The following is a 26,554-nucleotide window of genomic DNA, read 5'->3' as shown; positions in this document are numbered from 1 at the left end:
TCTGAGGCTGGTTCACATATTTCACACAGAATAGGTCCATCTCTGGGACACAGTCTCCTTTCTAAAAGTTCAGCTGGACGATCCCGTTCTGATAACAGCTGACACTTGTGTACCTGGTAACTGTAGGTGACACTGAACCAGACCTTTAGACATCCGCAGTAATTTCCCCGGTATCTTAGGTTTATTTTAAATTTTTTGATGTCATTACATAAGAAAGCAGCTTTCGGCATTAATTTAAAATACATCCACAATTTTGCCTCACTTTGACTTGTAAGCCATTAAATCATCATCATCATCATCTGGCCTTACCAAATAGAAATAGTCTGATGCATTGTCAGTGAGGAAAAAAAAACCTGGACAGGTTGTTGTCTTTTTAGTTTTTTCTTTTTACTCCATGGATGTAAACACCTGGTCTCGACTGTATTTTCGCCTAACTTGTGTTTGTACCAGAGCTCTCAACGTATGGAGGAGTTTTCAGAGCGAGATCTCTGAACTCAGTGGGACTTTTTGCCAACCGGCCGATAAGCCTCACATTGCAGATCTAATTGTAGAAAAAAAGCCCAAACAAATTTAAGGAGTGACCGTTTTCCAAGCGGTTGGAGTTCTCAGAGGAAAAGAGAAATCTGTAGCGGCACCAAGCCTAGAGCTGCAGTGAGAAATTGAATGAAAGGAGAATAAAGCATTTCTGACTGTATAAGTGCTAAATTTACTGTTTCCTTTGTTTATACATACCTGTGTTTAGTTTGAAAATAATAGAGACAGTGGATCCAGTGTAACTGGGTTCTTTATCTTGTTCGTATGTTGGTATGATGAAGCCTGCCAATAGCTATTGTGGCATGTCTGTTTATAGAAATAAAAGAATTAGTTTAATAAAGTAATTGTTCTTTGGTTATGTTCTGTTAATTAATGAACTTACCTGGGAGGTTTTACTCATACCGAACATGAATTTTATGATTTCGATGTCAGACTATTTGAAAGAACACGAGATTATACTCCCTCTGTTACAATTTCAAACATGCATTTATGAGAAAATTACTGAATAAAACCGAAATTAACATTTTCTACCTTGGCAAAACACGCAGTAATCACATGCAGCAATGAAACTGATCCACGTGCCACTGTTTGGAGATTCTGAAATGACTTTTATGCAAATGGCAGAACAGAACAGATGCACAAACTCAGTACAACAAACAGTAATGAACACGAAGAGCTGGTCATCTCTTAGAGAGATTTTTTTGACAAAATTAAGCAACATGAGAAGAGTACTTGGTAAACAAACATTCAGTTGTGCTAACTACAATGATCATGAGGATTTTCAAGTTTAATCTGGATGTTTTTTTTCCTTTTTTTCTGTTGATGTTTTACGGAAAGATTTCCATATATTAGGGATTATGGCACCAACAACTAAAGATGCTAACTCCCAATTAAAAAAAAAAAGACCAACCTTGATTCTTCAGTCTGATACATGTCTTGATTTGGCATAATCAAACAGCAAACATTTATCTGGATTCGTGTTAGACTGCTTATAGATTAAAACTGCCAATTCACCAAATGCAGAGCTGTTTTAGCTTTGCTGAGGGAAACAAAAATTCCCAGTTTTTGACAAGAGTTTGCTGACAATTTCAGTCCACAATCTGCTCGAATTCCCCTTAGGTAGAAGGGTAAACAGTGTAATTGTCATACCAGGAGTGAGGGCCTGGACTCTTTACATCTCACTTCCTGAGGAGGGAAGAGCTGTATCATCAACCAACTTAAATAGCAAACATAAAGACTATTGTCGATGAACAGGCAAAAGTCCAGAACTAAAGTGCTGCAAATAAAATGAAACAATGGTTTAATAAATGAAAAAAAAAATAAAATAAAAATCCCGCTGGCTTGCTGCTGGACAGAATCCAGGGTTATATAGTCTGTTTTGTTTCGTCCAAGTCCAATTGTCTCAGTGCGAGGGAAGACTCCAATTCCCATGGTTCCATGGGGTTTTTAAATCAGATGCGGCAGTTTAAACTCTTGAAGGTGGAGCCAGTGCATGTGGAAAAGTCCCAATACTGGTAAGAAGGAATGATATGAGATCAGGGTGGGAATGCGAGCAATCCACCGCGTAGCGACACAGTCAAGTTTCTAATTAAGTCTATGTGTGGATTCTGAGAAAAGTTGAGGAAATTAATCCTCCATTTTTTTTTCCAAGTTAAGTGCCTTTCTAAGTCAGTCCAAGTGATGCACTCAAACATAAGGTCAATGTCTTGGGATCAGTCCAGTGTTTAGGTTGGATCTTTCTCTGTGTAGGAGGACAAATTAAGGGGAACCGGGTCAATATTTGTCCATCTTCCAAGTCATTAATGCTTCAGACAAGCAGGGCAGTCCAAATTCTCCCATTGGCTGACAGAGTGCTTGCCAACTCTATGGCAACAAGGTGAAGGACGTTCTTCTTTCCGATGAGAAGTATGGGAATGGTCTGACAGGAGATGTTGGAGCTCTGGCCAGGAAGTCGGCACAAAACAGAAAAATAAAGTGAACCTTGATGAACTGGCTGACAAGACTTGACCCATGTTGGATGTATGCACAAATATGTGCTTCTTTACTGTTACGTAGTATTATAATGACCAAGATGATGATTGAATCCATCTCTCTGGGAAAGGGGATTAGCAGGGCTGTTTGTCACTCTGGGTCTTGGCTGTGGGCAGCGACTTAGAGACGTGAGCGTAGATGAAGATGAAGCTGGAGCTTGGGGGGGATTTTTAGCATTATAGCTGGAAGCCCTCCATCGGAGCCTCGCACTGCTGGAAGAGGAACTGCTGCTGCTGCAGGTCGACGGCCGGAGCCAGCGAAGGGTCCTCGTCTTCGGTGTTGAAGTAGCGCTCGATCAGGTCGAAGGCTTTCTGGTAGATTTCCTGGTTCTCGTGACCCTGCAGGAACTCCAGTTTGTCCAGGCCTGAGAGAAAACAGAGGAAGTCAGAGCTGGAAATAGTTGTCTTTATTTTACCAGGGAAACATAAACATCATGGCTTCTGCACATTTTTCTTCTCAAAATTCCAGAGTGAGGTTTCATCAAAATTGGAATATATAGCAGATTTAATGGCAAAAAACAGAAAATGGAAGCTGCAAAAAGAAAGGATGTATGATTGGACAAACAGATTAATAGATGAGAGAATAGATAGAAAACTGGATGGGTGGATGGACGGACTAACCATAGGCCTCTTCGATGAGAGCACAGTATGGGTTAATGCCTCCTCCTCTCTTGGCCTCCAGCTCTCCCAGTCGCAGGATGTTTTCTAGACCATTTAGAGCCACTTGGACTATTTTGGAATCCATCAGTGTGAGAAGGTCACACAGAGGTTTTATACAACCGAGTTCCACTAGATGCCTGCAGGGGGCAGTACAGACACAGTAAAAGTGAGACACTTAACCATAATAAAAGGGGTTGTCTTTGGAATAAGATTTCTGTCAAAGCTACTTAAAACTTATAAAAATTAAATTCATACATGAAGTCTTAGGATGAAGTAAAGATGGTTAGATTAAATCTTAAGATATTAAACATAATAAAGACAAAGTTTATTTACTATTGTTTGGTGTATGCTATATTTTTGTTTTAAGGCTTTCACAGATTTATAAAAAATACAAAGAAGAAAGTTCATGGTCTTAAAGGACACATAACCTTTTGCAACAAATCTACACAAAAATTAAGTCAAATTTATTATGTAATTTTTTTTCTTAAATAGCGCTCGAGTTTCACCTTATTTGCTCTGCAGAGCCGCCGGAGGTGGCGTTGGTAATAGCCCACGCTGCCTCCTTCCTTGTGCGAAACTCAGCTACTTGCAGAATACTGATGAGAGGAGGCATCAGACCCGCATCTATCACCATCTGCGAACAAGGGAAGGAACTCATCAGGTCTTCTAATTACTTTTAAAGTTAAAATAAAAGAGAAAGTGTAAACGCACCTGTATTTGTGCTCGATTCCCTGCAGTGATGTTGGAGATTGTCCAACAAGCTTCCTTCTTAATAGACTCCTTGGGGCTGCTCAGCAGGTGAAGTAAAGACTGCAGTGCTGAACAGTTCAGAATCACCTGAAATGATATAAATTTGACACAGTCAGAACATTCACAGTTCTCCAGACATTAATACTCAGTTGTAGTAGATGTTGCCTTTACTTGTGTCTGCAGATCATCTCCAGTGACTATGTTTCCAACGGCTCTCAGTGCAGGAGACACAACCTTATAATCAGAGTGCCTGAAGGAGAGCAGAATCACAGATTGCCATCGTTGTCGTTTATTTTTCAATTCAGTAAAATAGAAAAGTGCATCTTCATGAATTCTAATGTCATTAAAACATTCATTTATTTCAGTAATAGATCAGCTTGTGGCTTCAGGAAGCCCAGGCCTTGTGAATCTCCCAAAACTCTGGAAGGGGTTTTACGTTAAAATCCTCTAAATGTTTTATGCATATATTTATTTATTAAGAGGCAGCTGCATTTGTAACAGTACACTCAAAGCAGTTGAAATGATGTGCACAGGCGAGACTCTGTGAATATTTTAGCAAATTATAATAAGTGTGCAATTCTGTTTGTTTGTTTGCCCATAAACAAGTCATATTTTCCGTCAGCATATTAGTAAAATGGTATGCATAGTTTCGCTGTGCGTGTTTAATGACTTACATCAGCAGTTCGACCAGCCTTCGACAGACTCCTGAGTCGATAACTGCCTGGATCTTGTCATTGGGGCCATCAGAAAGGTAAGAGAGCGCCCAGCATGCATCAGCAAGGATGTCTGTGTCGTTAACAAACAGCAGCCAGGAAAGCACGCTGAGACACGGGGACACCTGAAAGAGAAAACATTGTGTTCAAGTCCAGTTAGGAAAAAGCTTGTGCAATTAAGATATGAGAGATAACAGGCTTGTGACCTTGAAAGGCAAGCAATGCTGTACCAAGATGTGGGCAGTTGCCATAGTGATGCTTTGTCCTGGCAAATTACCTTAGCAAAGTCTGGAGGTGGGTTCTTTCCTCTGCACAGGTTGGATAGCGCCCACACTGCGTTCCTCATCATTGTTAGACGATTTTGTTTGGCCAATAATCTGCAAAGAGAATTTTGCAGATCCAGCTTGTGAAACTGCATTTGAATTGTATGAGTAGTATCGAAAAGATAAGGAAACTGAGAAGCTACTTACTGCAGCAGGGAGGGAAGAATGTTACAGTCTATGACGAAGTCTCTGCATTCTGTGCTGTCACCTGCTATGTTTCCCAAGGCCCACACTGCCTGAGGAGAAAAGCAGCCATTTAAGCTCAACTGTAAACGCAACAAAAGTTCTAATAATTGAACTGAAAAGGAAAGTTAGCTGAGAGAAGTCAACGATGACAAGAAAGTTCAGGAAATCTTTCTTACCTGTTCCTGTACGTCCTCAAAGTCCGAGGTGAGCATCTCTATGAATATGGGCACGGCCCCTGCCTGGATTACAACGCGCGTTTGATGGGATGTACCTGAAGCAATGTTGGTCAAGACCCACGCAGCCTCAAACTAAAACAAAACACAGAACATGATAAGTGTACAGTAACATTAGGTTTAATGGTAACCCTTAAACATGAGGAAAATATATAGGATGCTAGATAGAAGGAACGCAAGGTGTTAAGAGAATTTTTTTAAGCATAAATGCAAAAGTTTGCAATTAATGTATAGCAGATATTTCTACAGACTTAAGACTTTAAATGTGGAACCTAACCAAACTGAAATCCTATATTTTTGATTTTCCACACTTGTACTATTGAGCAGAATCAGTATGTAAATGTACCTGCAGTGTGCAGTTTTCTCTCCTCTTCAGAAATTCAACAAAACGCTCCACAACCCCTGGAGTAGCAATAACTTCATCAATGGGTGGGTTTGGTTCTGTGTGACAAATACAGAAGAAGAAGGGAAAAGAACAAGTCCAAATTAAATACTGGAGAGCTGGAGAAGTTTTACCTAAATTATAATTAAAATCATGCATAGGCAGTAGAATTGCTCACAATGACAGATTTTGATAATCCTTGCATTTTGAGCAATATCACTGTTTCATAGGTTCAGATCATTTAACGACAAGCAGAACATGTTGTGTTTAAGAGAATAAAGTCCACAGCCACTCATGCACACATGAGTGAAACTTGCAGCTGTACCTTTAGAAAGGAGTTTCCTAAAGCGCTGAGTGCCTATTAGCTGCTGCTCTGGAGAACTGGAGAAGATCATCTGAATCATGTCTTCAGAGATGACCCCACCCTGCAACGCAATTTGTTTACATCTCGTTTTATTGAAGGGTTGCTTTTTTTTTTTTTTTAATTTATGGAGAACCAAGAACTTATTTAAATGTTTACTCACCATGAGTGGGTCCAGGTTGTTTGCCTGTGATTCCAGGTAGCCGCTGTCGGCCATTCCATCATCCTCCAGGGCTCCATCGTCCTCCACAGTGGCAACATTTCTCCTTTTAAAAAGCTGCAATACAATTAGAACATGTAAGTATAATTTTTGTCTCATTTATCTTGATGTTACATGAGTATGAAGAGCACAAGTAAGAAGATGCATACAGTGCCTTGCAGTGGAATGAATATCACTTCAACTTGAAGTTGGAATGTTGTTTTAAAGCCTGGCTCCATTTTTACCTACTCGTTTGCTCACCACTGTTGGCTAATAAAACTCTCAAAAAACAGCTGTTTTTATACCGAATTTGACTGAATACAGTGGTTTAATAATTTTGTAAATTCTGAAGGCAATTGACTGGATTTTATTTAAGGATATCAAAGAAAATGGAGCTGAATAGAAATACACAAAGCACATCCCTTAATTTGTAGAATATTTTGAAAATGATGCATCATTTTTCTCCATTTTGTAATGTGTGATGGTTTGTGTCGGGAGATCACAAGCATTGCATGATACCAGGAAGTATTTTATTGTAACAACTGATGAAAGCTAATATGTTTATTCTTCATTTGCCATTCCACAATATCCAACCAGTCTGTGAGTTTTAGCCTTTCAGGCACTATATATATATATATATATATATATATATATATATATATATATATATGTATGAGGTATCAGTCCCTTGTAATTACAATACAGCAAGTACTGTACATCAGCTGTGTTACTTCAGTTTGATTTTACACCATAAATTACTTACTTGTTCATCCTTCTTCTGTTTGCGGAGCTGCAGACCTTCCTCTTCCCTCCTCCTCCTCATCTCATCTGTGTTGAGAGACTTGTTCTTGTAGCTCTTGAGTCTTGCATTGTCCTTAGCCTGACTCATGGTGCACCCTGACAAAATACAAGCATCTATTATTAGCAAAGGATTCTCAAAATCATTTCCACTACTGTTCCAACGGCCCCACACACAAATCCACGGTAATCTCGCCTCGTGCAATTTTGTGTACAACTTTTAGATTATGAAATGGTGCAGCCTGCAGCTTCACTCCAGCAAAATCTAAATTGATACATTATGGTTCAAATACAGCGCTACAAAATGGTACATTTAAAGTACAAAACTGAAAGAAAAGGAACAAAATGGCAACATGTGGCTACAAAAAGCACAAAGATGCAAACTCAAAGTCATCTTGCACATGTAACAACTCATAATTCATAATTGTAAATTATGTACATTACAGGATAATGATTTAACTGGACTATTCATATTTAATTCAACTATAAGCACAGTTAAGCTCAGAATTATTCATACTCATTGGGGAATAAGATTTAAAGTTATTTTTGTTTAACCAAAACTTGTTTAAATTTTAAGACACAGATGGTTGATGATTAAAAAATTGATAAAAAAAACAAATACATATTAACAAAAGAAAGGAACACTGAAAAACTGTTCAACCATAATGAATAATGAGCAGAAAAGCCTTTATTGGTAGAAGTCAAATGCTTCTTATGATTCCTGAATTTGTTCTTCACAAATGTATTTGATCCTTCAGCTTTTGCAATGAACTTCGCGTCTTTGAAGCTGGAAGGCCCCCTTACCGTCACCCTAATCTTTCGTTCCTGTCAAATTTTGTTTATCTTAACAGCTGGATCGGAGCCCTTCATAAAAACATGCCTGCATCAGTACTTGCATGCATGCTCCGAGATGACCTAATGTGACAGCTGTCAGTATTAGCAGAAGCCTCGGCTGCTTTTAATTTTAGACAGTTAATAAGTAGATCATTCCCCTAAACAAACATTGCCTAACAACAACTCACAACATTTCAAGATACACTGCTAGCAGCAGGGTTAGCTTTCCGTGGCTTTACACAGCCGAACTACCAGCAAACCAAACTTAATTTGGTATCGTAAGCATGTCCTTTACATATTCACGCATATTGAAAAGCACCGGTATAAGGTAGAATGATGTCCCCAATCGGTCAAGTTGGTTATGTCACAGCCAGTGTTGGCCGCATTCAACACCCAAGCTAACAGCCGAAGAGCGGCTAACTGGACGTTAGCTTAGCGCGAAACCCACCTGAGCACACTGGACAACCAAATATTTCCAAACGCTTTTGACTGGAATTAAACTATTTTCTCCAAATTAATTAGTGGAAAACACTATGAATCTCAAAATGCAGATATTTGTAATAGTCTGACCTGTCAGATTGGGCTCGTAATCCCCTGTATTCGCTAGGCCACCGTCGAACTGCCGTCGCCGGTATGTCAACCAATGCGCATGCGTAATACTGAGACTTCGCTTATGCGTAATAGCTCCGCCCACAAGATGCGTTTTACTTCGTAAACAAAGCGGTTGTCTATTGCTGCAGTCAAAACACTGTCCTAAAAAATAGTAAAACATGTTTCATACAGTTTCAGAGTTTGCATCTCTAAACATTTAGCTATTTTTCTATTAATATTAATATCTATACGTTGTTTTTTTCAAGAATTTAAAGAACGTTTTTAACTTCAAAGCAAGTTCCATGCAAAGGTCCCTCCTCTGACGCTTAATTGTTCAGGTGTTACCTTCTATTGCTTTGTATTTTTTGAAGTGGACTAGACGAGACACGTCAGCGTCGATGGCCATCTTATGGCTTGAGATGAATCGTGAGTCATCCATCACCCATCACCTCCAAAACAAAACACTGCGCACAGTCTGCAAAGTTTGAAAAGAACATTTTCTATAATGTTTCATAGATTATTTTGATTGAGAGCCTCATAATATTTTTCATACAATAATTTAATCGGACTTATTGTCAATCACAGTACAGATATTAAAATTCATACATCTTATTCACGATAGAGTTTAATTAGATAGGTTGACTTATTGGACAAAGTCTGTTACATCTTCCATAGTGATAAGTGAAAACAATAAAAAATATCGCTTCTCTTCAAAAGATGAGTTTAAGATAAAAGGTGACTCCGTCAAACTGAGTAGTTAAGCACCTGCCGCACATCACAGGACCCAAACATTGTTGCAGTCTGAAGCTATGGCAACGCGTCTATAAGTATGCCATAAGTGTGCCAAAGTCAAACTCCGACAATCCTTGTTTTTCAAAAATGACCACAAAGCAAACAAGAGTGGATTTCCAGAGCTTCGATATGTGGCACGACTACATGAACCTGAACACGCTCCTGGTGCGCAACCGGCAGCCGATGGAGCTTGGAGACACACATGAGCCCAGGAAGGAGCCCGTCCAGCAGACGCGCAACATCCAGGCTTCACTCGATGGAAAGAAATGGAAAACGTCCTCAGAGACTAGGTCAGTCAGCAGCAGCAGTCTGTCGGACACGAGCAGCTGCAGCAGGACCTCGGAGGACCTTTGCCGCTTCTGCAGGCAGAACGGGGAGTCTCCTCGCGTGTATCGGTCCCACGCACTTAGATCAGACGACGGGAAGGTGACCTGCCCCATCCTGTGGAGTTACACCTGCCCCATCTGCGGGGCCAGCGGGGACCACGCTCACACACGCAGGTACTGTCCGCAGAGGGAAAAGAGGATGGAGGCGGAGGCGGAGACGGAGCTACAGGTTTTCAAGTTCTGGTAACTTGAGAGACTCGGGTGACAATAACAAAAACTGTACATAATTACAAAAAAAATAAGAAAGTTCTGGACATGTGTTCAGTTTTACCCCCAAAGCTGTGACTAAGTTACTTAGACTAAGTTACTTTGTTGTAACGATCAAAAATGATTTTCTTGAAGCTTGTTTATGATTTTTTGTCAAAATATGTTTGAGTCCAAGTCTGATGCAGGCAGTTTGAAGAGTTCAGCCTGTCACTGTAAGAAAAAAAAAAAGTTCATTAAAGAAAAGCTTCAGTTATGCACGAGGATGACTGATATAGTAATACTTCACGTGCCAAAAGTCTATTTTGTGTTTGTTTACTAACAGCAATGGACACACGCGACTTGTTCTGAAAGCTTTATCAAAACAAAAATAAAGTTTCCCGTAGAGTAACTTTTGTGAATGTGCTTTATTTGTGTATGAAAACATATGTATCACTATGTGCACAGTTTTGTAATATTCCTAGTTAATCATTAATCGCAGGATGTCCGCTTTAAAAGCTGGAGCTAGAAGGGTTACATAGTAATCTAGTTTCATAATTCCTGTCCTGCGATTTCATAAGATCAGATCGAAACTCGTTTTTGTAACTAAATGCAATAAACTAGTCCTCTGTTTTATAAACTCTTAATCAGATGACACCAGCATAGAGTTGTAGTAACTATGATGTAATGCTATTAGCAAAAATGGCTGAATTATGGCAATATAATATTAGTATTAAGTAAAGACACAGATAATGTAGTTTTCAAATAGTGTAAATTAAATAAATTTAAAAGTGGATGGCTCAATTAAATTCTTCACTGAGCAACATATTAAACAATCTGCATTTCTGTGAAAAACTAACATGTATATATATATATATATATATATATATATATATATATATATATATATATATATATATATATATATATATATATATATATATATTTGTGTGTTTCAATTGGCTGTGAGTCCTGTATTTAAGCAACTCTGTCTGTTTTCTTACTATTATAATCCAACAGAAAACAAACTTAAACCTTTGTCTTTTAAAAGTTTCCATTTCCTCATAACACAGGACTTTATTCTACATCGTACATCACAAGAATGTATGAGGTGAGGGATTTATTTTATTTTATTTTTATTATTATTATTATTCAAAAATGAGACCAGAAATCCTGGCTGGATTATAAATATAAATTTGCTTTTGACAGGAGAGAAACAAGGGAGCCACAAAGTGAGACTTAAAAAACAAACAAACAACCAAATAAATCATATTTCTAATCACAAATGACAGTTTTTACCAGTTTTTTCATAGAATAACTCCACAATTTCCACAACAGAACGATGTTAGAAGTACTATTTGTTTAGACCTATTTGTTTTGTGAGTAGGTTGGAAACGACGTGCATTTCTTTTAACGTCATTTTCCACAGATATCAATATCCCATAGAATAAAGCACATAGATTCTCCTTTAGAATCCTTTCCACTCTTGAGCCTCTCTGATCTCATATGTGTGTTACTTTCGTAGTTTTTTTGTAGATTTACATATAGTTATGGGTTTTTCAGAACACCAAGCCAAAAGTTCAAGAAATCCATTATCGAAAGGTATATTTGCCAAAACATTCCTTGCAGTAAGCACGGCAGCAGTGCACACACCACATCTGATATAAGAAGGAATGACTTATTTGTTAAATGATGTCATCTGATAGAACAAAAACTACAAGCACAGTTTCAAATATCTGTTTGCTTGGTTTGTCTGTTAATCATAAACCAAAGATTAATAATAAAAAAGCGCCATAATTTTAATAAAAGAGGAATGTGCTATATATATAAGCTCATCATCTTGAAATAAGTGGACCCTCTGTACCAAGCCGAAAGTGCCTGTAAGATAAATGCACGTTTATGACCCTCAGGTGGGTCATAAACGTTTTCCTTACCTAACTTTAAACTTCTATATAACAGGCTGATCCCCCTCGGCGCTTTGCATTTACTCATTCTCTTCACACCAGCGACTTGGTGGACATCAGAAGGAGCAAACAAGGTACGCTATAGCCTATGTATATGTTTTCTGTCTCGTTGCCAGTTTTTTATTGACTTGCATAAAATGGAGCTGACATCACAACACGTAAATGTATATGTAATGTTATACAAGTTGTTTCAAAGCCTAAATGTAAATCTCTGTTTATTATCAATTTTTTTTAAAAAGTGCTAGTGTTTTTTTTCTAACACTGTTTTCATACTTTAAAACCGTATTTTTCTCTATTTGTCAATAGTGTAATTGCAGCAGACCACAATGGGAAAGCACAACTATGGGCGACTTGCTGCCATAATAATATCTGTTGCCGTCTATGCAGTAAGTCTGGTGTTCAACGGGCTTTCTGTGGTTGGAGTTGGTGAGTTGATTCATATATTCTATCTCTTCTGTTAAGATTATTTCTCTGTAAGTCTTAAATTCTTACTACAGGATAATAAACACAAATATCAGTTGAATATGGATGTTTCTCTTGCGTTTGAATCAGCAGTTGCATCTTACCTCTCTTACGCAGGTCCCTATACTACGACTACAGCCAATGTGTCGGCTGTGTACGACACAGAGCTCACTCCTTCAGGGTGGACTTTCAACATCTGGACCGTCATCTACATCTGGCTGTCTGCAATGATCGTTTACATTGTTTCTGGTCTTTGCAGAAGGTAGGAGGAACATTCTGTGTTTATTTTTGCTTTTAAAGATGAAGTAATGAGTTTAAACAACGGCTCTGCAATGCTAACAAAAGTAAAAGGGATTTAAAGATCGTCCCCTTTGTTTTGTTCTGCAGGAATGGTTATGGATATATCTACTGCAGCCCCGCAGTGTTGCCCTATGGATTCTTCATCAGCTGGTGTCTCAATCAAGGATTCAACATTTCTTGGCTTCTTGTTTGGGACAGAGGGTAGGAGTTTTCTCTAAAAGCTTCAGCTTGTTTTTGTAACAATCTCAACTAAGTCACAAAGCAAGCAGTTTGAGAGTTTCAATTTGTGTTTTCTGTTTTAAGACTGATGATTTCTGCGCTCATTTTCCTCATCATGCTTATTTGTACAAACTACTCCATGGTTGGCTTCATCTGTCACGGGCTTCACGTTTATGGACCCTGGCTCAATAAGTACAGCAAAGTAGATCTGTGGCTCATTCGCATGTTGGTAAGTGCTAAAACAGCCAGCCCAAGAAAGAAGCAAACTAAGCAAGTGCTTAAGGTTCCAAATAGAACTACAGTATCACTAAAATAAGGTTTAACATTCAAGAAACACACAAAATGAAAGAAGCATTATGTTTGACCTTACTCAAAAACTATATATGCAGCCTCTGCTAAGTTAGCTTAAACATAAGCTGGGAAATTAAATGAAAAAAAAAAAACCCATATTGTTTATACCATATATTTATATATGCTGTGTTCTATATTTTCCCTGAGATTAAATAATTCATTACATTTAATGTTTAGGAAGATTAGCATTAGCTAAACTCCAAAATATTGAGTTAAATTTTATACTAGAGTTTCTTTTAACAAGTTTACTTACATTTCTATCTGGCTTCTTACTCGCTGAGTCAACTTTCAGCCATTATCAGAACATGATTCACATAACTGTGGGTAATGACCCTCGATTACCAGGCAGTATCGCCATAACTTTGGTTGATACAAATATTTTGCACCAAAACATGCATAGCTCTGCATCACTGAACCTTTTTTCCTTAGGCAGGTCATTCCCCTAATGTTTTTTCTATTGTTTAAGGCTTTTGAAAATCTGACCTAAGGGTGAACCAGACTTGTGCAATTTTTTTAAGTCATAGAAATCAGTGTATGAAAGCTACAAAATCTGGAAAAATGTAATGTACTATATTATTTGTGACGTTATAACGCAAAAACATTCAAGCAATGATTATAAATAATATCAGCTGAGCTGCAGTTAACAATGGCAATTAGAGGGTGCCACAAATGTCAATTTATTAATGGCCCAAACCAAGCCTGGGTAGGCATGATTGGATTTCATTTTACAGAAATGAATAACAAAAACAAGGCAAAAAAAAAACCCTTACATTTTCAAACTCATTAAATCTTTATCCGCAGGTTCTCAATGGTGTGATGATATACACAACATGGACGACCATTGCAACGCTCCTCAACCTGACTATCGTGCTGAAATATGAGGCCAACATGTCCACAGCAGACTCTGCCACCCTATCATACTCTCTGTTGTCTGCGGTGCTGCTTGTGTGGTGAGTGGTATTTCATTGAATAATGTACATCTTGGGAAGGAAAATTATAACATAAGCTTTATAATCAATGCCTTTGCAGGTTCGTTGTGGAAAACTTTGTGCTGGACAAACATATGCGGTATGTTTTCATTCCTTACATTGTTGTGATCTGGGCTCTGTCTGGAAACATGGACAAGAATTATGATGCCTCCTCACCCAGCCGCAACGGCATCTTCATTGGTAAGAAAAATGGAACTTTAGATGTTTTATATGTAAATAATATGAGAATGTCAGTAATACTAAATTGCCTAAAGCAAATGTGGTATAAGAAATATTTTTTTAGACTACCGGTTTTTGATATGGGCCAGGAACAGCTTCCAAGAATACTATACCATGGGAAAAAGGAGGAGTGGGGAAGGGAAAGAACAAAAGAAGGAAGGAGGTGCAGGGGGGATGGGTAGACATCCAGAAAGAAAAATAAACTTATCAGTTAGTTTCATCCTGATTATGTTTTCGTTTGCCTCTGCCGTCAGTATGCGGTTGGCCCCCTCCCCGCTTTTGTGTTGAGTAATCACACCCTACTTGCTGCTGAGAATGAGGACACTATGTCCTTTGAGAGGGACAGTGCAGTTTTTTTATCCCACCACAGAATCTCTCACTTCACAAAAGCTAAATATAAACCTAGAACAAAACACACTGAATGAACTAAGATCTAAGTGAAGAAGCAATCAAAACAGAAACCAAAATGATTCCCAAAGTTGAACACTGCCCAATAGATGATTGTCTTCTTGCAGCTGTCCTGCTGGCTGTATCCTGTGTGCTGTTTGTCACCCGGATTGTTTTAGTAACTTGGAGACACATCAAGCACCCACTGTATGAAGATGCAGATCCCAAAGCCTTGGAGCTGTCCGAAATAGCTGAGAAGCAGAAAAAAATATTTCGTTGAGAATTTTGTGTATAGCAAGCAAACAAAGCATGTCTTTTCTATTTAAACTACTTATTTTTGTGTATATTTTGACACATTAACTTTCACTGCAGTATAATTTTGTTACTATGCTTTTGACTGCCTGATCTATAAAACTCTTATGGTTATTGCCTCAAATTTAGATAAAACTTTGATAGAAACACTGTGATTACATTATAATTACAGCAGTTCAAATCAGAAATGGGTTGTAATTAAATTTCTTTTCAACATTTGTATATTTAAATGTATAAATTATTTTCTGTATTGCTTTTTGTTTTGTGTTTAAATAAAACCTATATTTCAAACTCAGGTGTTATCTTTGCGCATTTACATTGTTTCATACTTTAAATATTTTGTTGAAAGAATTTAAATTGAAGTGTGAAAAAAGGAATCTCTCAACAAAAATAAAATGTAATTGCTTTGTGCTTTTAGGTCAATTAACATAATTTCAGGAGTTTTATGGTATATTGCATAGTTTTCAATGCAGAACTAAACTCCTGGAATAAAAGATAGGTTTATATCTTTTATTATTATATTAATTAAGTCTTTGCTAAAATAAAAAAGGCTAAATCTTTTCTTTTGTAGGTCTTTTGCAAACTTTGGAAGATAAACATAAAATGAAACGTATTAATCCAGGTTCTGGGTCATGTATGAGTTATTAGACCTTAAAGCGAATGAAAATGACAACCGGAAGTAAACATTACATGCAAACTATTGCTTTTTATTTACATTTTTCTGCACAATTAAATTTTTTAGTCATGTATTCAATGAAACGAACACGCAAAGTGCAAGGGATTTTAGATATTCATATGTAAAATGCACACCAGGAACAATAAAACATACATCAAGAATGCAGTAAAAACTCAAGTAATAAGATAAAAGGTTTGGACCTGGACATTTCTTGAAATTGTCGTTTATTCTTAGTATGCATAGTGTTTTGTAACCCATAACAAATACGGAAATGTAGCGAAAACGATTACTCCTTCCACACAAATGACAAACTGCTGTGTACCATATCAATCAACAGGGGGCAGTAAGTCAGACAATCGATGTGTAGTAGAAGAAGAACATTTTGTCTGTGTTGTAAACCCTGAACAACGTCTTCCAGGTTACAAATCTCACAAATGTGAGACGTAGATATTTTCAAAGTATAGAAATAAGTTCTGAAAGTTTATAAGTAAGTTTAGCAGCTAAGACGTTCCTAACGTATAATCTGAGAGGATAAACTGGATGTTAAAGTGAATAGAATTTCAAACACTGTTACCTGTAAGACTAAATGCAGGACAAAGAAGTGTCGGGTTTCTGCGCGGGGTATTTACAAATATTCAACAGCGCCATTTTTTCTGGGACTGTTTATTAGAGTGAAAAACTTGATAAAATACGTCTTTCACTTACTTATATTAATCTAATAGATTGCCGTTTGAGTGGCTCATTAGAACATACTTGGTAAGTTAAATAAAAAAAATAACAGTTGGACTTGAAATGAAAGCTGCCGTTAGCTGTTAACTTGAGCATCGACTGATGTAGGAAACGTCGTCGCAGTTCAAAACACTAACAACTGGCAGACAAAAATGGAGTCCAAGTATTCGACTTTGGTGAGTTATGGCTTGTTTTCTTGCTCTTTTTGTGTCTTCATCGCCTATCTGCAGAAGGAGGGCTCCAAGCTATCGTGGGCCTGCTCTAACCCCAGCTGTGAGTAGTTAACGAGTGTAATATTAGGAATTTCCAGTACCTCTCTGTGACTATTTGGTTAAAACAGCAAAACTATAATAATTTCATTCTAAATCCACCCGATGTGGAACCAGGTTGATCCTGTCATAGTCAATGATCCAACTACTTTCATTGATATTTCAGTGATGCTGAGAGCTCTCATACTATGTATGTTTTCTTTAAATATGTTTGTGGGTGTAGTAATGATAATCAAGGCTCAACGCGGTAAAGTAATCTGCAGAAGTAGGATATTTTGAGTACAGGTTGCTGTGTTAAATAAAATAAAACACTTTTCAGGTTTTTGTTTGTTAAAAGTGCAACCGAAAAGCATGCATCATTCTTATTCCACAGAAAAATTGTACTCCACCTCCTTTAGCTATGTGTGATTTAAATGTAATGAAATACATTGAGGTTTGTGGTTGTGTTGTGATTTCTAAAGTCGGTGTAAATATTTTCTCCAGTGTTCACGGGGTTAAATGATTGGATTCATTTTTGGGATTATTTATTACTTGACTGGTATAAGTGGTATATTATTTGCTGGTCTTATAACCTTTTTTGTAAATAAACAGCTTTGCAGTAGTTATTGTTGAAAACTGATGGACTTTTTCTGTTCTCAGAGGAGACCCAGGAGGAAACTGTGTTACATTACAGAGAAGAAAAGGTATGCTTCTGGTTATTTAGTAGACTAATTGTGGAATTTGTTCTTAAAGGTCTCTTGATCATTTTAGTCTCATGTAACTAACCAACATTTACATTCAGGAAGCGTTGATCACATCTGACTTATCTGTTCAGGTTAGACTTTTTCACATTATGAATTGGATTCTGTCTCTGTGGATTTTTCAGGATAACTTTATTGAATGTAATTTCACAAGCTGTGATTAAAAATAGATATGTGACATGTTTTCCTCTGTAAAAGTTTAGCTGTGTATCACCACTTAAACTTGTTATATTAAATGTATCAAAAGATTTTATACAACGACAAATGCAACAAAGACGTAGCTACATGTATGCATGAACAGAGATATTGTTGAAAATCTTTACTTTTACTGCTTGGAGGAATGAATGAATTTCATTGGATATTTGTTTGTTGAAAGTAAAAGAAACTTCAATCAAGCACATTTATTGGCAACATTTATTGTAAATACTTGTTTGGACATATAATTTTTAACTTTTCCCTGAACTTTCTGTTTCAGTTTGTCCAATCAGTGGGTAGAATCATTCACATACGAGGACGTTGACAAGATGTTTGATGACATAGGTGACTGCTCACCTTTTTATACTTTTGTCATTGTGTTGAGATGTTTAAGCCTGTGCAATAATTAGCTTTTTCTTTTTTTTCACAGATGTGTGTGTACCTGAACCACACCCACCATCTGTTTTGTTTCAGAGTTCTGGCTCTGGGACAAACTACAGTGAAGCATCCATGTCTCCAGTCTCACGAGAAAAACATCCAGCTGAAGAACTTGCAGAATACCAAATCTCCTTGTACCAGGTTAGTACAGTGATGATTTTAGAGGGTGTAGAGCAAGGGTGGGCAATCCTGGTCCTTGCGACCTGGTGTCTTGCAACTCTTAGATGTCGCCCTGGTCCAACATACTTGAATCCAACAGCTGAATCACCTCCCAAGTGCAGTCAAGTTTTTCAGAGTCCTGCTAATGACCTCATTATTTGACTCAGGTGTGTTGAAGTAGAGATACATCTAAAAGTTGCACAAGACTGGCCCTTGAGGCCTGGAGTTGCCCACTTCTGGTGTAGAGTATAATATAATAGTTTCTGATGCTTTAGTCCAGGGGTGTCAAACTCCAGTCCTCAAGGGCCGGCGTCCTGCAACTTTTAGATGTGACTCTGCTGCACCACAGCTGAATAGAATAATTAGGTCATTAAGGCTCTGGAGAACTGATCTACACAAGGAGGAGGTCATTAAGCCATTTTATGCCACTGTTTTGTACCTGTGGCACATCTGAAAACTGCAGGACAACGACCCTCGAGGCCTGGAGTTTGAGACCCCTGGTCTATAGTCTCGGCACCTGGATGTTTGTTTAGGTTTCATGTACTTTACTTGAATTTGACACCATTTAGCTTAATTTTTTTTATTTCCATTTAGGCTCCCAATGGACATGTTGAGGTTCCTGCAAGCTCACCAATACTTAATCTGGACACTGGTAAGATGTTCATCTAGTAAAGTGTAAAGCACATATAAAACAACAATAGGTGGCAGGAGTGATTCATAATTACACCAAAAATCATAAACTAGTATTAAATGGAAGACATTAAATGTTTATAAAGTCTTTGTTTATGTTTTATCATCATGTTTTTTTTTTTTTAAAATAATGTAGAGCTCTTTTGTTTCGTTTGCAGATCCGGGTTTCCCGCTTGAAGCACACACGCCGATTAAGACGTCTAGTCCCATAGAACATAATCCAGGGAAAAAGACCACAGAGAATCTGGAGGAGGATGATGATGGTGTGACCCAGATTCCATTTAACCGTGAAGAGAAAACAGAAGAACCTGAAGCGGACCCCGTTCCCATCCAGAAGCCTCAGTGCAATGGACAAGTAGCTGAGGAGTAGGAGCTTTTTTTTAATTTTCTTCTAGAAAACCCCTTTGAGATAAATTAAGAGTTTTTATTTGTTACTTTTTTGTGTTTTTTCATTTGTTTTAATTATTTTTATGTATAGGACTGATGATTGGATACTGGAGTCACCTTCAACCAGGATTGTCCTGACCAAATTGTCCAGTCACAGAGCAGTGGTCCAAAATCCAAGGTAAGCTTTTTTTTCTTAATACTTAACTATTTCCCAAATAATTTAGTAATTACATGCTGCTAGATGTTAACTATCTATATAGCACTGACATGGCTATATTTTGGTTTATCTTTTTCCCACAGTACGAGTTAAAAAGTAATTCTACATTTCTGGAAACAGGATATTGTGTCATCATTAATCATTTTTGTGAACCGATTGAGTATTTTCTGTTTTGTGTGTTCAACAGCAAAGATGAAAACATCAAGGATTCAGTTCAGAAAGTGAGAATAGAGCCCGAAGTTGCTTCTTCTACCAAAAAGTCCAGCTTAGATTCCACTCAGCCGCCTGCAGAACCGTCTTCACGTGTGAAAAGGGACATGATTGGTTTCCTGAAGAAGATCCAGCTGGCGAGAAAATCCCTACCATCATGGTAAACTGAGATAAAAGGACATCTTAATAATCTATTTTAGTGGATTAATGTTACAAACAAATCTTTAGGGTTATTTAAATGTATTGTATTGTTTTTCATTTTACAAATAAATGACACTTGTGTGCTTTTTAAGTTCCAAGAAAACTCCAGTCAAAGCACAGCCTTGTCCTCCTGACCCTCCGGAGCCAGAGGATGATTTCCTGATCCTAGAAGATAATTCACCGCTTTGGTTTTCCATTCCAAGCAAAAGTGGCTTGAGTAAGAAAGAGAGGCTGAGGAAGAAATCCAGCGCTGATGATAAAAAGAGCTCAACAGACAAGGGGACAAATGAGGGTCCCATCGAGGTTTCACGGAAACAAAAGAAAGGCGAAATGGCCAACAGCAAACTGGACAGTCAGGCTGTCAATCAAAGAACAAAGAAGAAAAAAGGGAAAGAGAAAAACCGTGAGATGGCGGAGTCTAATGACAACAAGGGAGATTTCCTCAGTCTTCTAGATCTTCCTGCAGGCGACTTTGTTGAGCAAGAAAAACCAAACAAGAAAAAACGACAAAAGAAAGTTCCTTCAGAACAGACAAACGAGTCAGAACATCAACCCAAAGGAAAAACAAATGTGGAACCGGAAAAAGAAGCTGCCCAGAATTTAAAAGGTTCGACAAACTCATTAAATGAGCAGAAAAGCCAGACAGAAAGATCTGAAGATGTGCAGGAGACAGGGCCTGATGATGTTTTTAGAGAAGAACATCAGGAGCAAATTGTTCAGGAGACAGCAGAAACGGGTAAGGGCATCATCTCAGCTGGCGTTGAATTTTCTGAAACTTACTGTTTGGTTAGTTTTTCTGTTTGTTTATGCTTTACTCATTTTAAATATTACATTATTTTGCTAAACTTTAATATTATTACTTGATCTAGGCTATTGTGCGTTTAGAATGCGTCATTCTAAACCCTTTTGTCTTGTAACTCAAGCAGCATGTGTATGACTACATGTCTTGGTGTTGTTGACGTTTCTTTGCTACCTTGCAGACAAAGACATAAAGTCTGAAGCAAACAAAGAGGTCAAGCAAGACAAGAAGTCAGCTGCATCCTCAAGCAGTTCGTCTGTAGAGGCCCAGCTTTCTCGAAAGAGAAAAAGGAGGCCGCCTGGAGATTGGTGGGTGAGCTCCCCTGCGAACCCAGAGCAAGCAGAAGCCCCCCAACCTCTCAAAAAGTCCAAACTGAAGAGAAAAGAGCCCAGCACAGCTGTACGTTCGACTGTTAAGAACAAGAAAGACAAAGCGCCGGCAAGGAGAAACTCTAAAGAGCCCACAAAGTCAGCCAGTGTAGACACCAAAGAAGTTAAGGAGAGTAAAAGGAAAACGCCTAAAAGGAGAAACGCAAGAGATGTGAAGAATAAAGAAACAGCAGAAAAACCCCGTAGACTTGTGGCAGAGTTGGAGGAGCAGCAGATCTCCGATCAAGAGTTGGATGAGCTTTCAAGCCCCTTGGTCTTTTCAAAGAGAGACCACAGCCTCAACTCACGTAAGATCACAAGAGCTGGAAAGTCCTCAGATCCTTAACATGAACAACTGCTATAAATACTGACTGATAGGCTGATTCTAAATTTCTACTATTTCCACTGCTACACTAGAAGCCAACTTTGCATTGTGTTGTTTCATCACTTGTAAAAGCTGGGGTAATTTATGTTCTAACTTAATTCAAAAGCTGCCAGAAATATCAAAGTTCTATATTTGAAAATCCACTCAGCTTTATCCTGTTCAGTTTACGGCATGCTAGTTTGACTTTGGAAGTAGCCTAAATTGGAAACAGTAGTGGCATTCAAGTGTCCTAAAACTGGAAATAACTGTTGAATGTACTTTTGTTGTAGGAGGTGAGTTTCAAAAAGTCTATCGTCACACCTCCACCCCTGCATCTCAGACATGCCAGCAAAAGGAGCAGCTGAGGGAAACCCAACCAACAAAACGTAGGAGGAAGCCACCGGGTGACTGGTGGGCAGCTCCCAAGGCCGATGATTTGGAAGCCATCGACTCGCAGCCTCCCCGAAACGACCCCAAACCTCAACAGAAGGGGGAGAAACGGCCAAAGCAGGCACCATTCAGACTCGGCGCTCCCAAAAACTGCAATGGTGCTTCAAAAACACAAGGGGGAGCTCCAAAGGCTCCTGTGAAGCCTCTGTCTGCTCCAAAGATTGTCAGACGCTCTCTTGCAACATTTAAAGACCCTTCAGTCGTGGAGACCCGGGGTCTCGCGGTCACCAACAGACAGTTGCAACATTGTAAAATGCGTAACGTCACGTCCCAGCCTTCAGAGGAGAGCGCTGATACTGGCCCTACAACAGGCAGCAGGCCTGATGCAGACATGCACAGTGGGGCGGATGTGGATGAATGCACACAGCCGGACCAGGAGGTCTCACTGTTCAGACAGTGTCAGGCTGAGGACACGTAAGGAAGAACCTAAATTACTCAATCTGTCTTTACTGTCACCCCGGGTTTGTTGTGACTGGTTTTTTTTTTCCTTTTGCAGGTTAAGAGTCCTCAAAAGTGGACCGTCCTCCATGATTAACCTGGAAAAGTATGACGATGACGCGAGTACGTTTAAGTCTTGTAACAGTTTTCACTTCTCTATGTTTCTTTTCTCTGCTGGTTTTCAATTAGCCCAAAGAATGACATGTTTACAAGTTTCAACAGAGCTGCATTGATAAATATAAAGGAAAGACAATTTTAATGGTTTCTCAAGTCTTCATTGCTAACTTTTGAACAGAATTCCATCACAATCTGTTTTCATTGCACTGCTTATTAGGAACTGAAAGGACATGTAATCCACAGATATGTGAGAACGATAATGTTTCACAAAACTGTTTCCAAAACAGCTGGAAATGTTTTGAGACTGTATCGACAACAATTGTTTTTGCAACAAACATAACTTCTTGTTTGGTTTTTAAACAGTTTTGTGAAATATTTAGATATCATAAAAAGTCAAACTATCAAATATTGTCACCCAATGACTTTATATTTTCTTTTTACTCCTCAAAGTACACGCATCTGGTATGGTACTTCTGGTAAAAATGTTTAAAAAGTTTTTATCTCACTGTGTAATTATTAAGAAAAATATTTTGAAAAATCCAACGTTTACATTTATTCAATGAAGGAACACAAAATCCAATGTTTAGATGTTTGTTATTTCCCCTAATTATTTCTAATTTAAAAAATGCAACCAACAAATTTCTTGAACTTTTAACTTTTGATTTTAAGTTGAGCAGAGTTTCAAGAAACCTGCACTTTGTAATTCATGAGTCTTGTTTCTCTGAGGTATAAATATGATACAACACAGAGACCCATTTTTTTAGCAACTCCACAACAATAGAAAAACAATGGAGCGTTTAAAGGATGAAAATGCGTGGAAAAAACCCACCGATTTTCTCCTAAAGTACAGTGGAGAATCTAAGATGCTGCAGGACTGTTTTCTTTTCGAATGCCTTGGCAATCTTGTCAAAATATGAGGTATTATGAACTCTTTATAAAATCTGCTGATCTCTGATAAAACATATATGCCCCAATCATCTCAGAAATGATTAAACGGGCTGAAAAATAGCATTTTATGGACGTAGATATCGTAGAAAACTCATTGAGTGAGCTTCAGAGAGGAGGACACAGGACTCTGAGCAACTAAAGATGGGATTTTTCTCAATATTTTCAGAAACGCTATCCGTATTAATTATAGAGTCATTTATTTTAATTCTTTCTGCACATATCTAATTGTGGTGGGATGTTGAATGTAACACAAATGGCATGAAATGAGATCTCCAGAATTTTACAATCTTTTACGGGTCCTTAGAGTGAAAACTAGAGACAGAGGTATTTATGAAAACATAAATTATTTAATTCTTACAAAAAAAAAAAATCCTTTGTCTGATTGACCTGTGCCAGAAATATCAGGATTTCAGCAGGAATTATGGGGAAAATTATCTGGTGAAAGAATGCAAAAATACTCGACCTTTAATTCAGATTCAGCGAAACCTTTTTGGTCCACATCTCAGGTTGTACCTCTCTGCTGCAGAGATTGGGAAGATTACTTTCTCCGCTGGCTCAGTGGAAAAGCAGTGGTTTGGCGTTGAATTAATCAGACGACTTCACCACATTTCACTGTCGCTCTTGTCGGGCTAAAAATGTGGGCGTCCACACTGCAATATTTACACAGAGTCCCTGCAGCTCCTTAGGGGAATTAAAAATGCAGGACCTGGGGTTTTGACTCCGGGGTGTGTTGCTCACATCGACAAGTTTTACCACTAATGTTCTTCCATTAACCTCACTTCCATCGAATGTCACGGCTTCCGAAAAGACGTTTTTCTGACTAATTGCCATCTGTGTTTCAAATGTTTTTCTTATATCTCTCATTGTGTGTTCCAGATCTGCTGTCATCCAGGGTCCACGCCGTGCTGTCTGTGTCAGATTTTTGTGCCTACCCTCTCAAGCCCCTGATCTTACACTCAAATGACAAGGAAAACATCACTGAATGGTTCCAGAGCCTCTGGACTGTGGAGGCTGATGGTAAGAACACCTTGTGACGTAACGGTTACTGTTTAGGAATTAAATACAGGTTTCATTCATACTCTATCATGTGTTAGAACAAAATTTGAGACATCGGGTCATGTGTATTCCTGCTGCAGGTGACACTGCAATCACTCCTGACCTGTTCCAGTGGTACTCCTACCAAAGCTATGCCTTGGGTATCCAGGAGGATTTCACCAGTAGCTCCTTCTGCGCTGGAAAACTGCTGATGGGCTCCTACACGAAGAAACCCCTCTGGGTGGATCACAGTGCAACAACTGTCAGTGCACTTTCTCCTAACCCTTTGAAAATATCAGGCCCCTTATTTCTAATTTCTTTTTTCTTTTTTTATCTTTTAAAGATTTTTAACTTACTAACAAGCTCGGTGAAGGTCACCGTCGACGGCAGCGTTTCTCACTACAGCCCTGGCCAAGCTTTTGTGGTGAAGTGTGGTAAGAATAACTATATTGTCACTTTTGCAAATACAAAATAAAGTCCTTCTTTTATTAACCGTGTAATCAAATTAGGACATTGTGTTTTTGGACATTAAAAATATTCAAATTTAATTTTAGGAATACTGAGAGATGGGAAGAAAAACTGCTTCAGGTTTTCTGTAAATGTTAAAAATCTAAATGTTTTGATGACTAAATGAAGACACACCCACTTTTTTCTCTTGTTAGTATGGGTAAAACGACTAAGACAATATCAGCAAGATGCTAAATCTCCAAAAACCCTAAAATGTCACCATAGAACCTAAAACTGGCTGTTGCTATTGTTGACATGAAACTTTACAGTCTGAATAATCAGAAAGAGTGCACAAGTTTAAGGGAAACCTTTGCTCTCTCAGAAAAACATGAGGATCAGACTAAGGTTTGCCAGAAAGATCATAGACAAATACCAGAATGTCTGGAATAATGTTCATTTAACAAATTAGTCTAAAATTCAATTATTTGGACAACAAGACAGAGGAGATGTGACATAAACCAAATACAACATTCCAAGAAAATAACTTACCACTTGATTAGGATGGAGGCGGACAGCTGCAGGAAGCATCTTTCTGAAGATATTTCAACCAAACGGAAATTACACTAATTGCTAAAGATAACATTACACATTATCTTTTTATTCAATCAGTAAAACGAGACTCATTGCAGCGTTTACCTGAAGTTAAATTACTTGCATAATTAATTATAGATAAAAATCAAATTAGGTATCAATATATTAACATTTCTATGTAAAATAAATATTTAATAGTTTTCTTGTTTATTCACCTTCCTATATAGCTTTATTCAGTTTTTTAGCTAATATTTTTGCGCAACTTATTCTTGCAGGACAGGCCTACAGCATCCAAAACGTCAACGCACAGCCGTCTGTTCTGTACTTCACCAGGATGTTGGCAGAGAGTTTGGACTGAAGATGTTCCAGTGATACAGTTTAAATGAAGACTCCAAATGTCTGCCTCCAAAAAGCTTGATGATCTGATTTAATTTAATTTCAAAATGTGAGCTGTAAATACCAATTTTGTTAAAAAACATTTCCTGAACAATTGAGGCAAGACTTTTTTTTTTAAACATGTAGCAGTTTGTTAGATTCTGCTTAAGCAAAAAAAAAAAAAAATAAAGAAATTGTAAATAAAGTAGTGTTCACTTTGTATTACTTTGCCAATTATTTTTTCATTTTTTATGGTTTTACATATGCCTCCTTTAGTTAAATGTGATATAGAACTGCAAGGTTTTTACACGTTATTAATTGAAACAATTGATTCATGGGGATGTATTTTTTATTATGAGTTTTGTATTTTCACTAAGAGTAATAATGCCAACTCCATGTTATTTTCTTTAATTTTGCATTTTCTTACCATTTTTAGTGACAGAAACTAACTCTGTACAAAAAAGGGAAAATAATTAAAGAAATGGCTATGAAACTATTATGGTTGAAAAATATTTGTACATATTACAATATGTTGAAGAAACATTTGCTTCCA

The 26,554-nt window shown here is 37.9% G+C and overlaps 4 protein-coding genes across 4 annotated transcripts; 3 read left to right on the top strand and 1 right to left on the bottom strand.

Moving 5' to 3' along the window:
- Window positions 1-1,121: 1,121 nt before the first annotated feature.
- On the bottom strand, window positions 1,122-8,644 carry kpna1 (karyopherin subunit alpha 1). Its single transcript, XM_014468366.2, has 14 exons — window positions 8,574-8,644; window positions 7,135-7,268; window positions 6,336-6,449; window positions 6,137-6,236; window positions 5,776-5,870; window positions 5,373-5,504; window positions 5,158-5,246; window positions 4,965-5,064; window positions 4,649-4,812; window positions 4,146-4,224; window positions 3,936-4,061; window positions 3,731-3,858; window positions 3,186-3,361; window positions 1,122-2,929 (listed from the first exon to the last, which is right to left on the bottom strand). Exons 2-14 carry the CDS (start codon window positions 7,258-7,260, stop codon window positions 2,742-2,744), a joined length of 1,617 nt encoding a protein of 538 aa, XP_014323852.1. The 5' UTR covers window positions 7,261-7,268; window positions 8,574-8,644; the 3' UTR covers window positions 1,122-2,741.
- A 234-nt stretch (window positions 8,645-8,878) lies between these two features.
- On the top strand, window positions 8,879-10,164 carry LOC102229395 (nanos homolog 1-like). Its single transcript, XM_005797889.3, has one exon. The coding sequence runs from the start codon at window positions 9,474-9,476 to the stop codon at window positions 9,957-9,959; it is 486 nt and encodes a 161-aa protein (XP_005797946.2). The 5' UTR covers window positions 8,879-9,473; the 3' UTR covers window positions 9,960-10,164.
- Window positions 10,165-11,878: 1,714 nt separating this feature from the next.
- Window positions 11,879-15,338, top strand: LOC111606270. Its single transcript, XM_023326695.1, has 8 exons — window positions 11,879-11,993; window positions 12,226-12,345; window positions 12,499-12,643; window positions 12,769-12,882; window positions 12,985-13,129; window positions 14,053-14,201; window positions 14,281-14,420; window positions 14,975-15,338. Exons 2-8 carry the CDS (start codon window positions 12,246-12,248, stop codon window positions 15,124-15,126), a joined length of 945 nt encoding a protein of 314 aa, XP_023182463.1. The 5' UTR covers window positions 11,879-11,993; window positions 12,226-12,245; the 3' UTR covers window positions 15,127-15,338.
- Window positions 15,339-16,262: 924 nt separating this feature from the next.
- LOC102229137 (muscle M-line assembly protein unc-89-like) lies at window positions 16,263-26,220 on the top strand. The gene is made up of 17 exons (XM_023325833.1): window positions 16,263-16,590; window positions 16,672-16,739; window positions 17,472-17,515; window positions 18,048-18,112; window positions 18,198-18,346; window positions 18,959-19,016; window positions 19,213-19,420; window positions 19,533-19,619; window positions 19,846-20,028; window positions 20,162-20,805; window positions 21,050-21,544; window positions 21,891-22,464; window positions 22,547-22,611; window positions 24,430-24,570; window positions 24,690-24,850; window positions 24,932-25,022; window positions 25,902-26,220. The coding sequence occupies exons 2-17, from the start codon at window positions 16,716-16,718 to the stop codon at window positions 25,982-25,984; spliced, it is 3,072 nt and encodes a 1,023-aa protein (XP_023181601.1). The 5' UTR covers window positions 16,263-16,590; window positions 16,672-16,715; the 3' UTR covers window positions 25,985-26,220.
- Window positions 26,221-26,554: the final 334 nt, after the last annotated feature.

This window comes from Xiphophorus maculatus, chromosome 21 (genome assembly GCF_002775205.1).
Source record: "Xiphophorus maculatus strain JP 163 A chromosome 21, X_maculatus-5.0-male, whole genome shotgun sequence".
Classification (NCBI taxonomy): Eukaryota; Metazoa; Chordata; class Actinopteri; order Cyprinodontiformes; family Poeciliidae; genus Xiphophorus; species Xiphophorus maculatus.
This window is presented reverse-complemented; position numbering and strand designations above follow the sequence as displayed.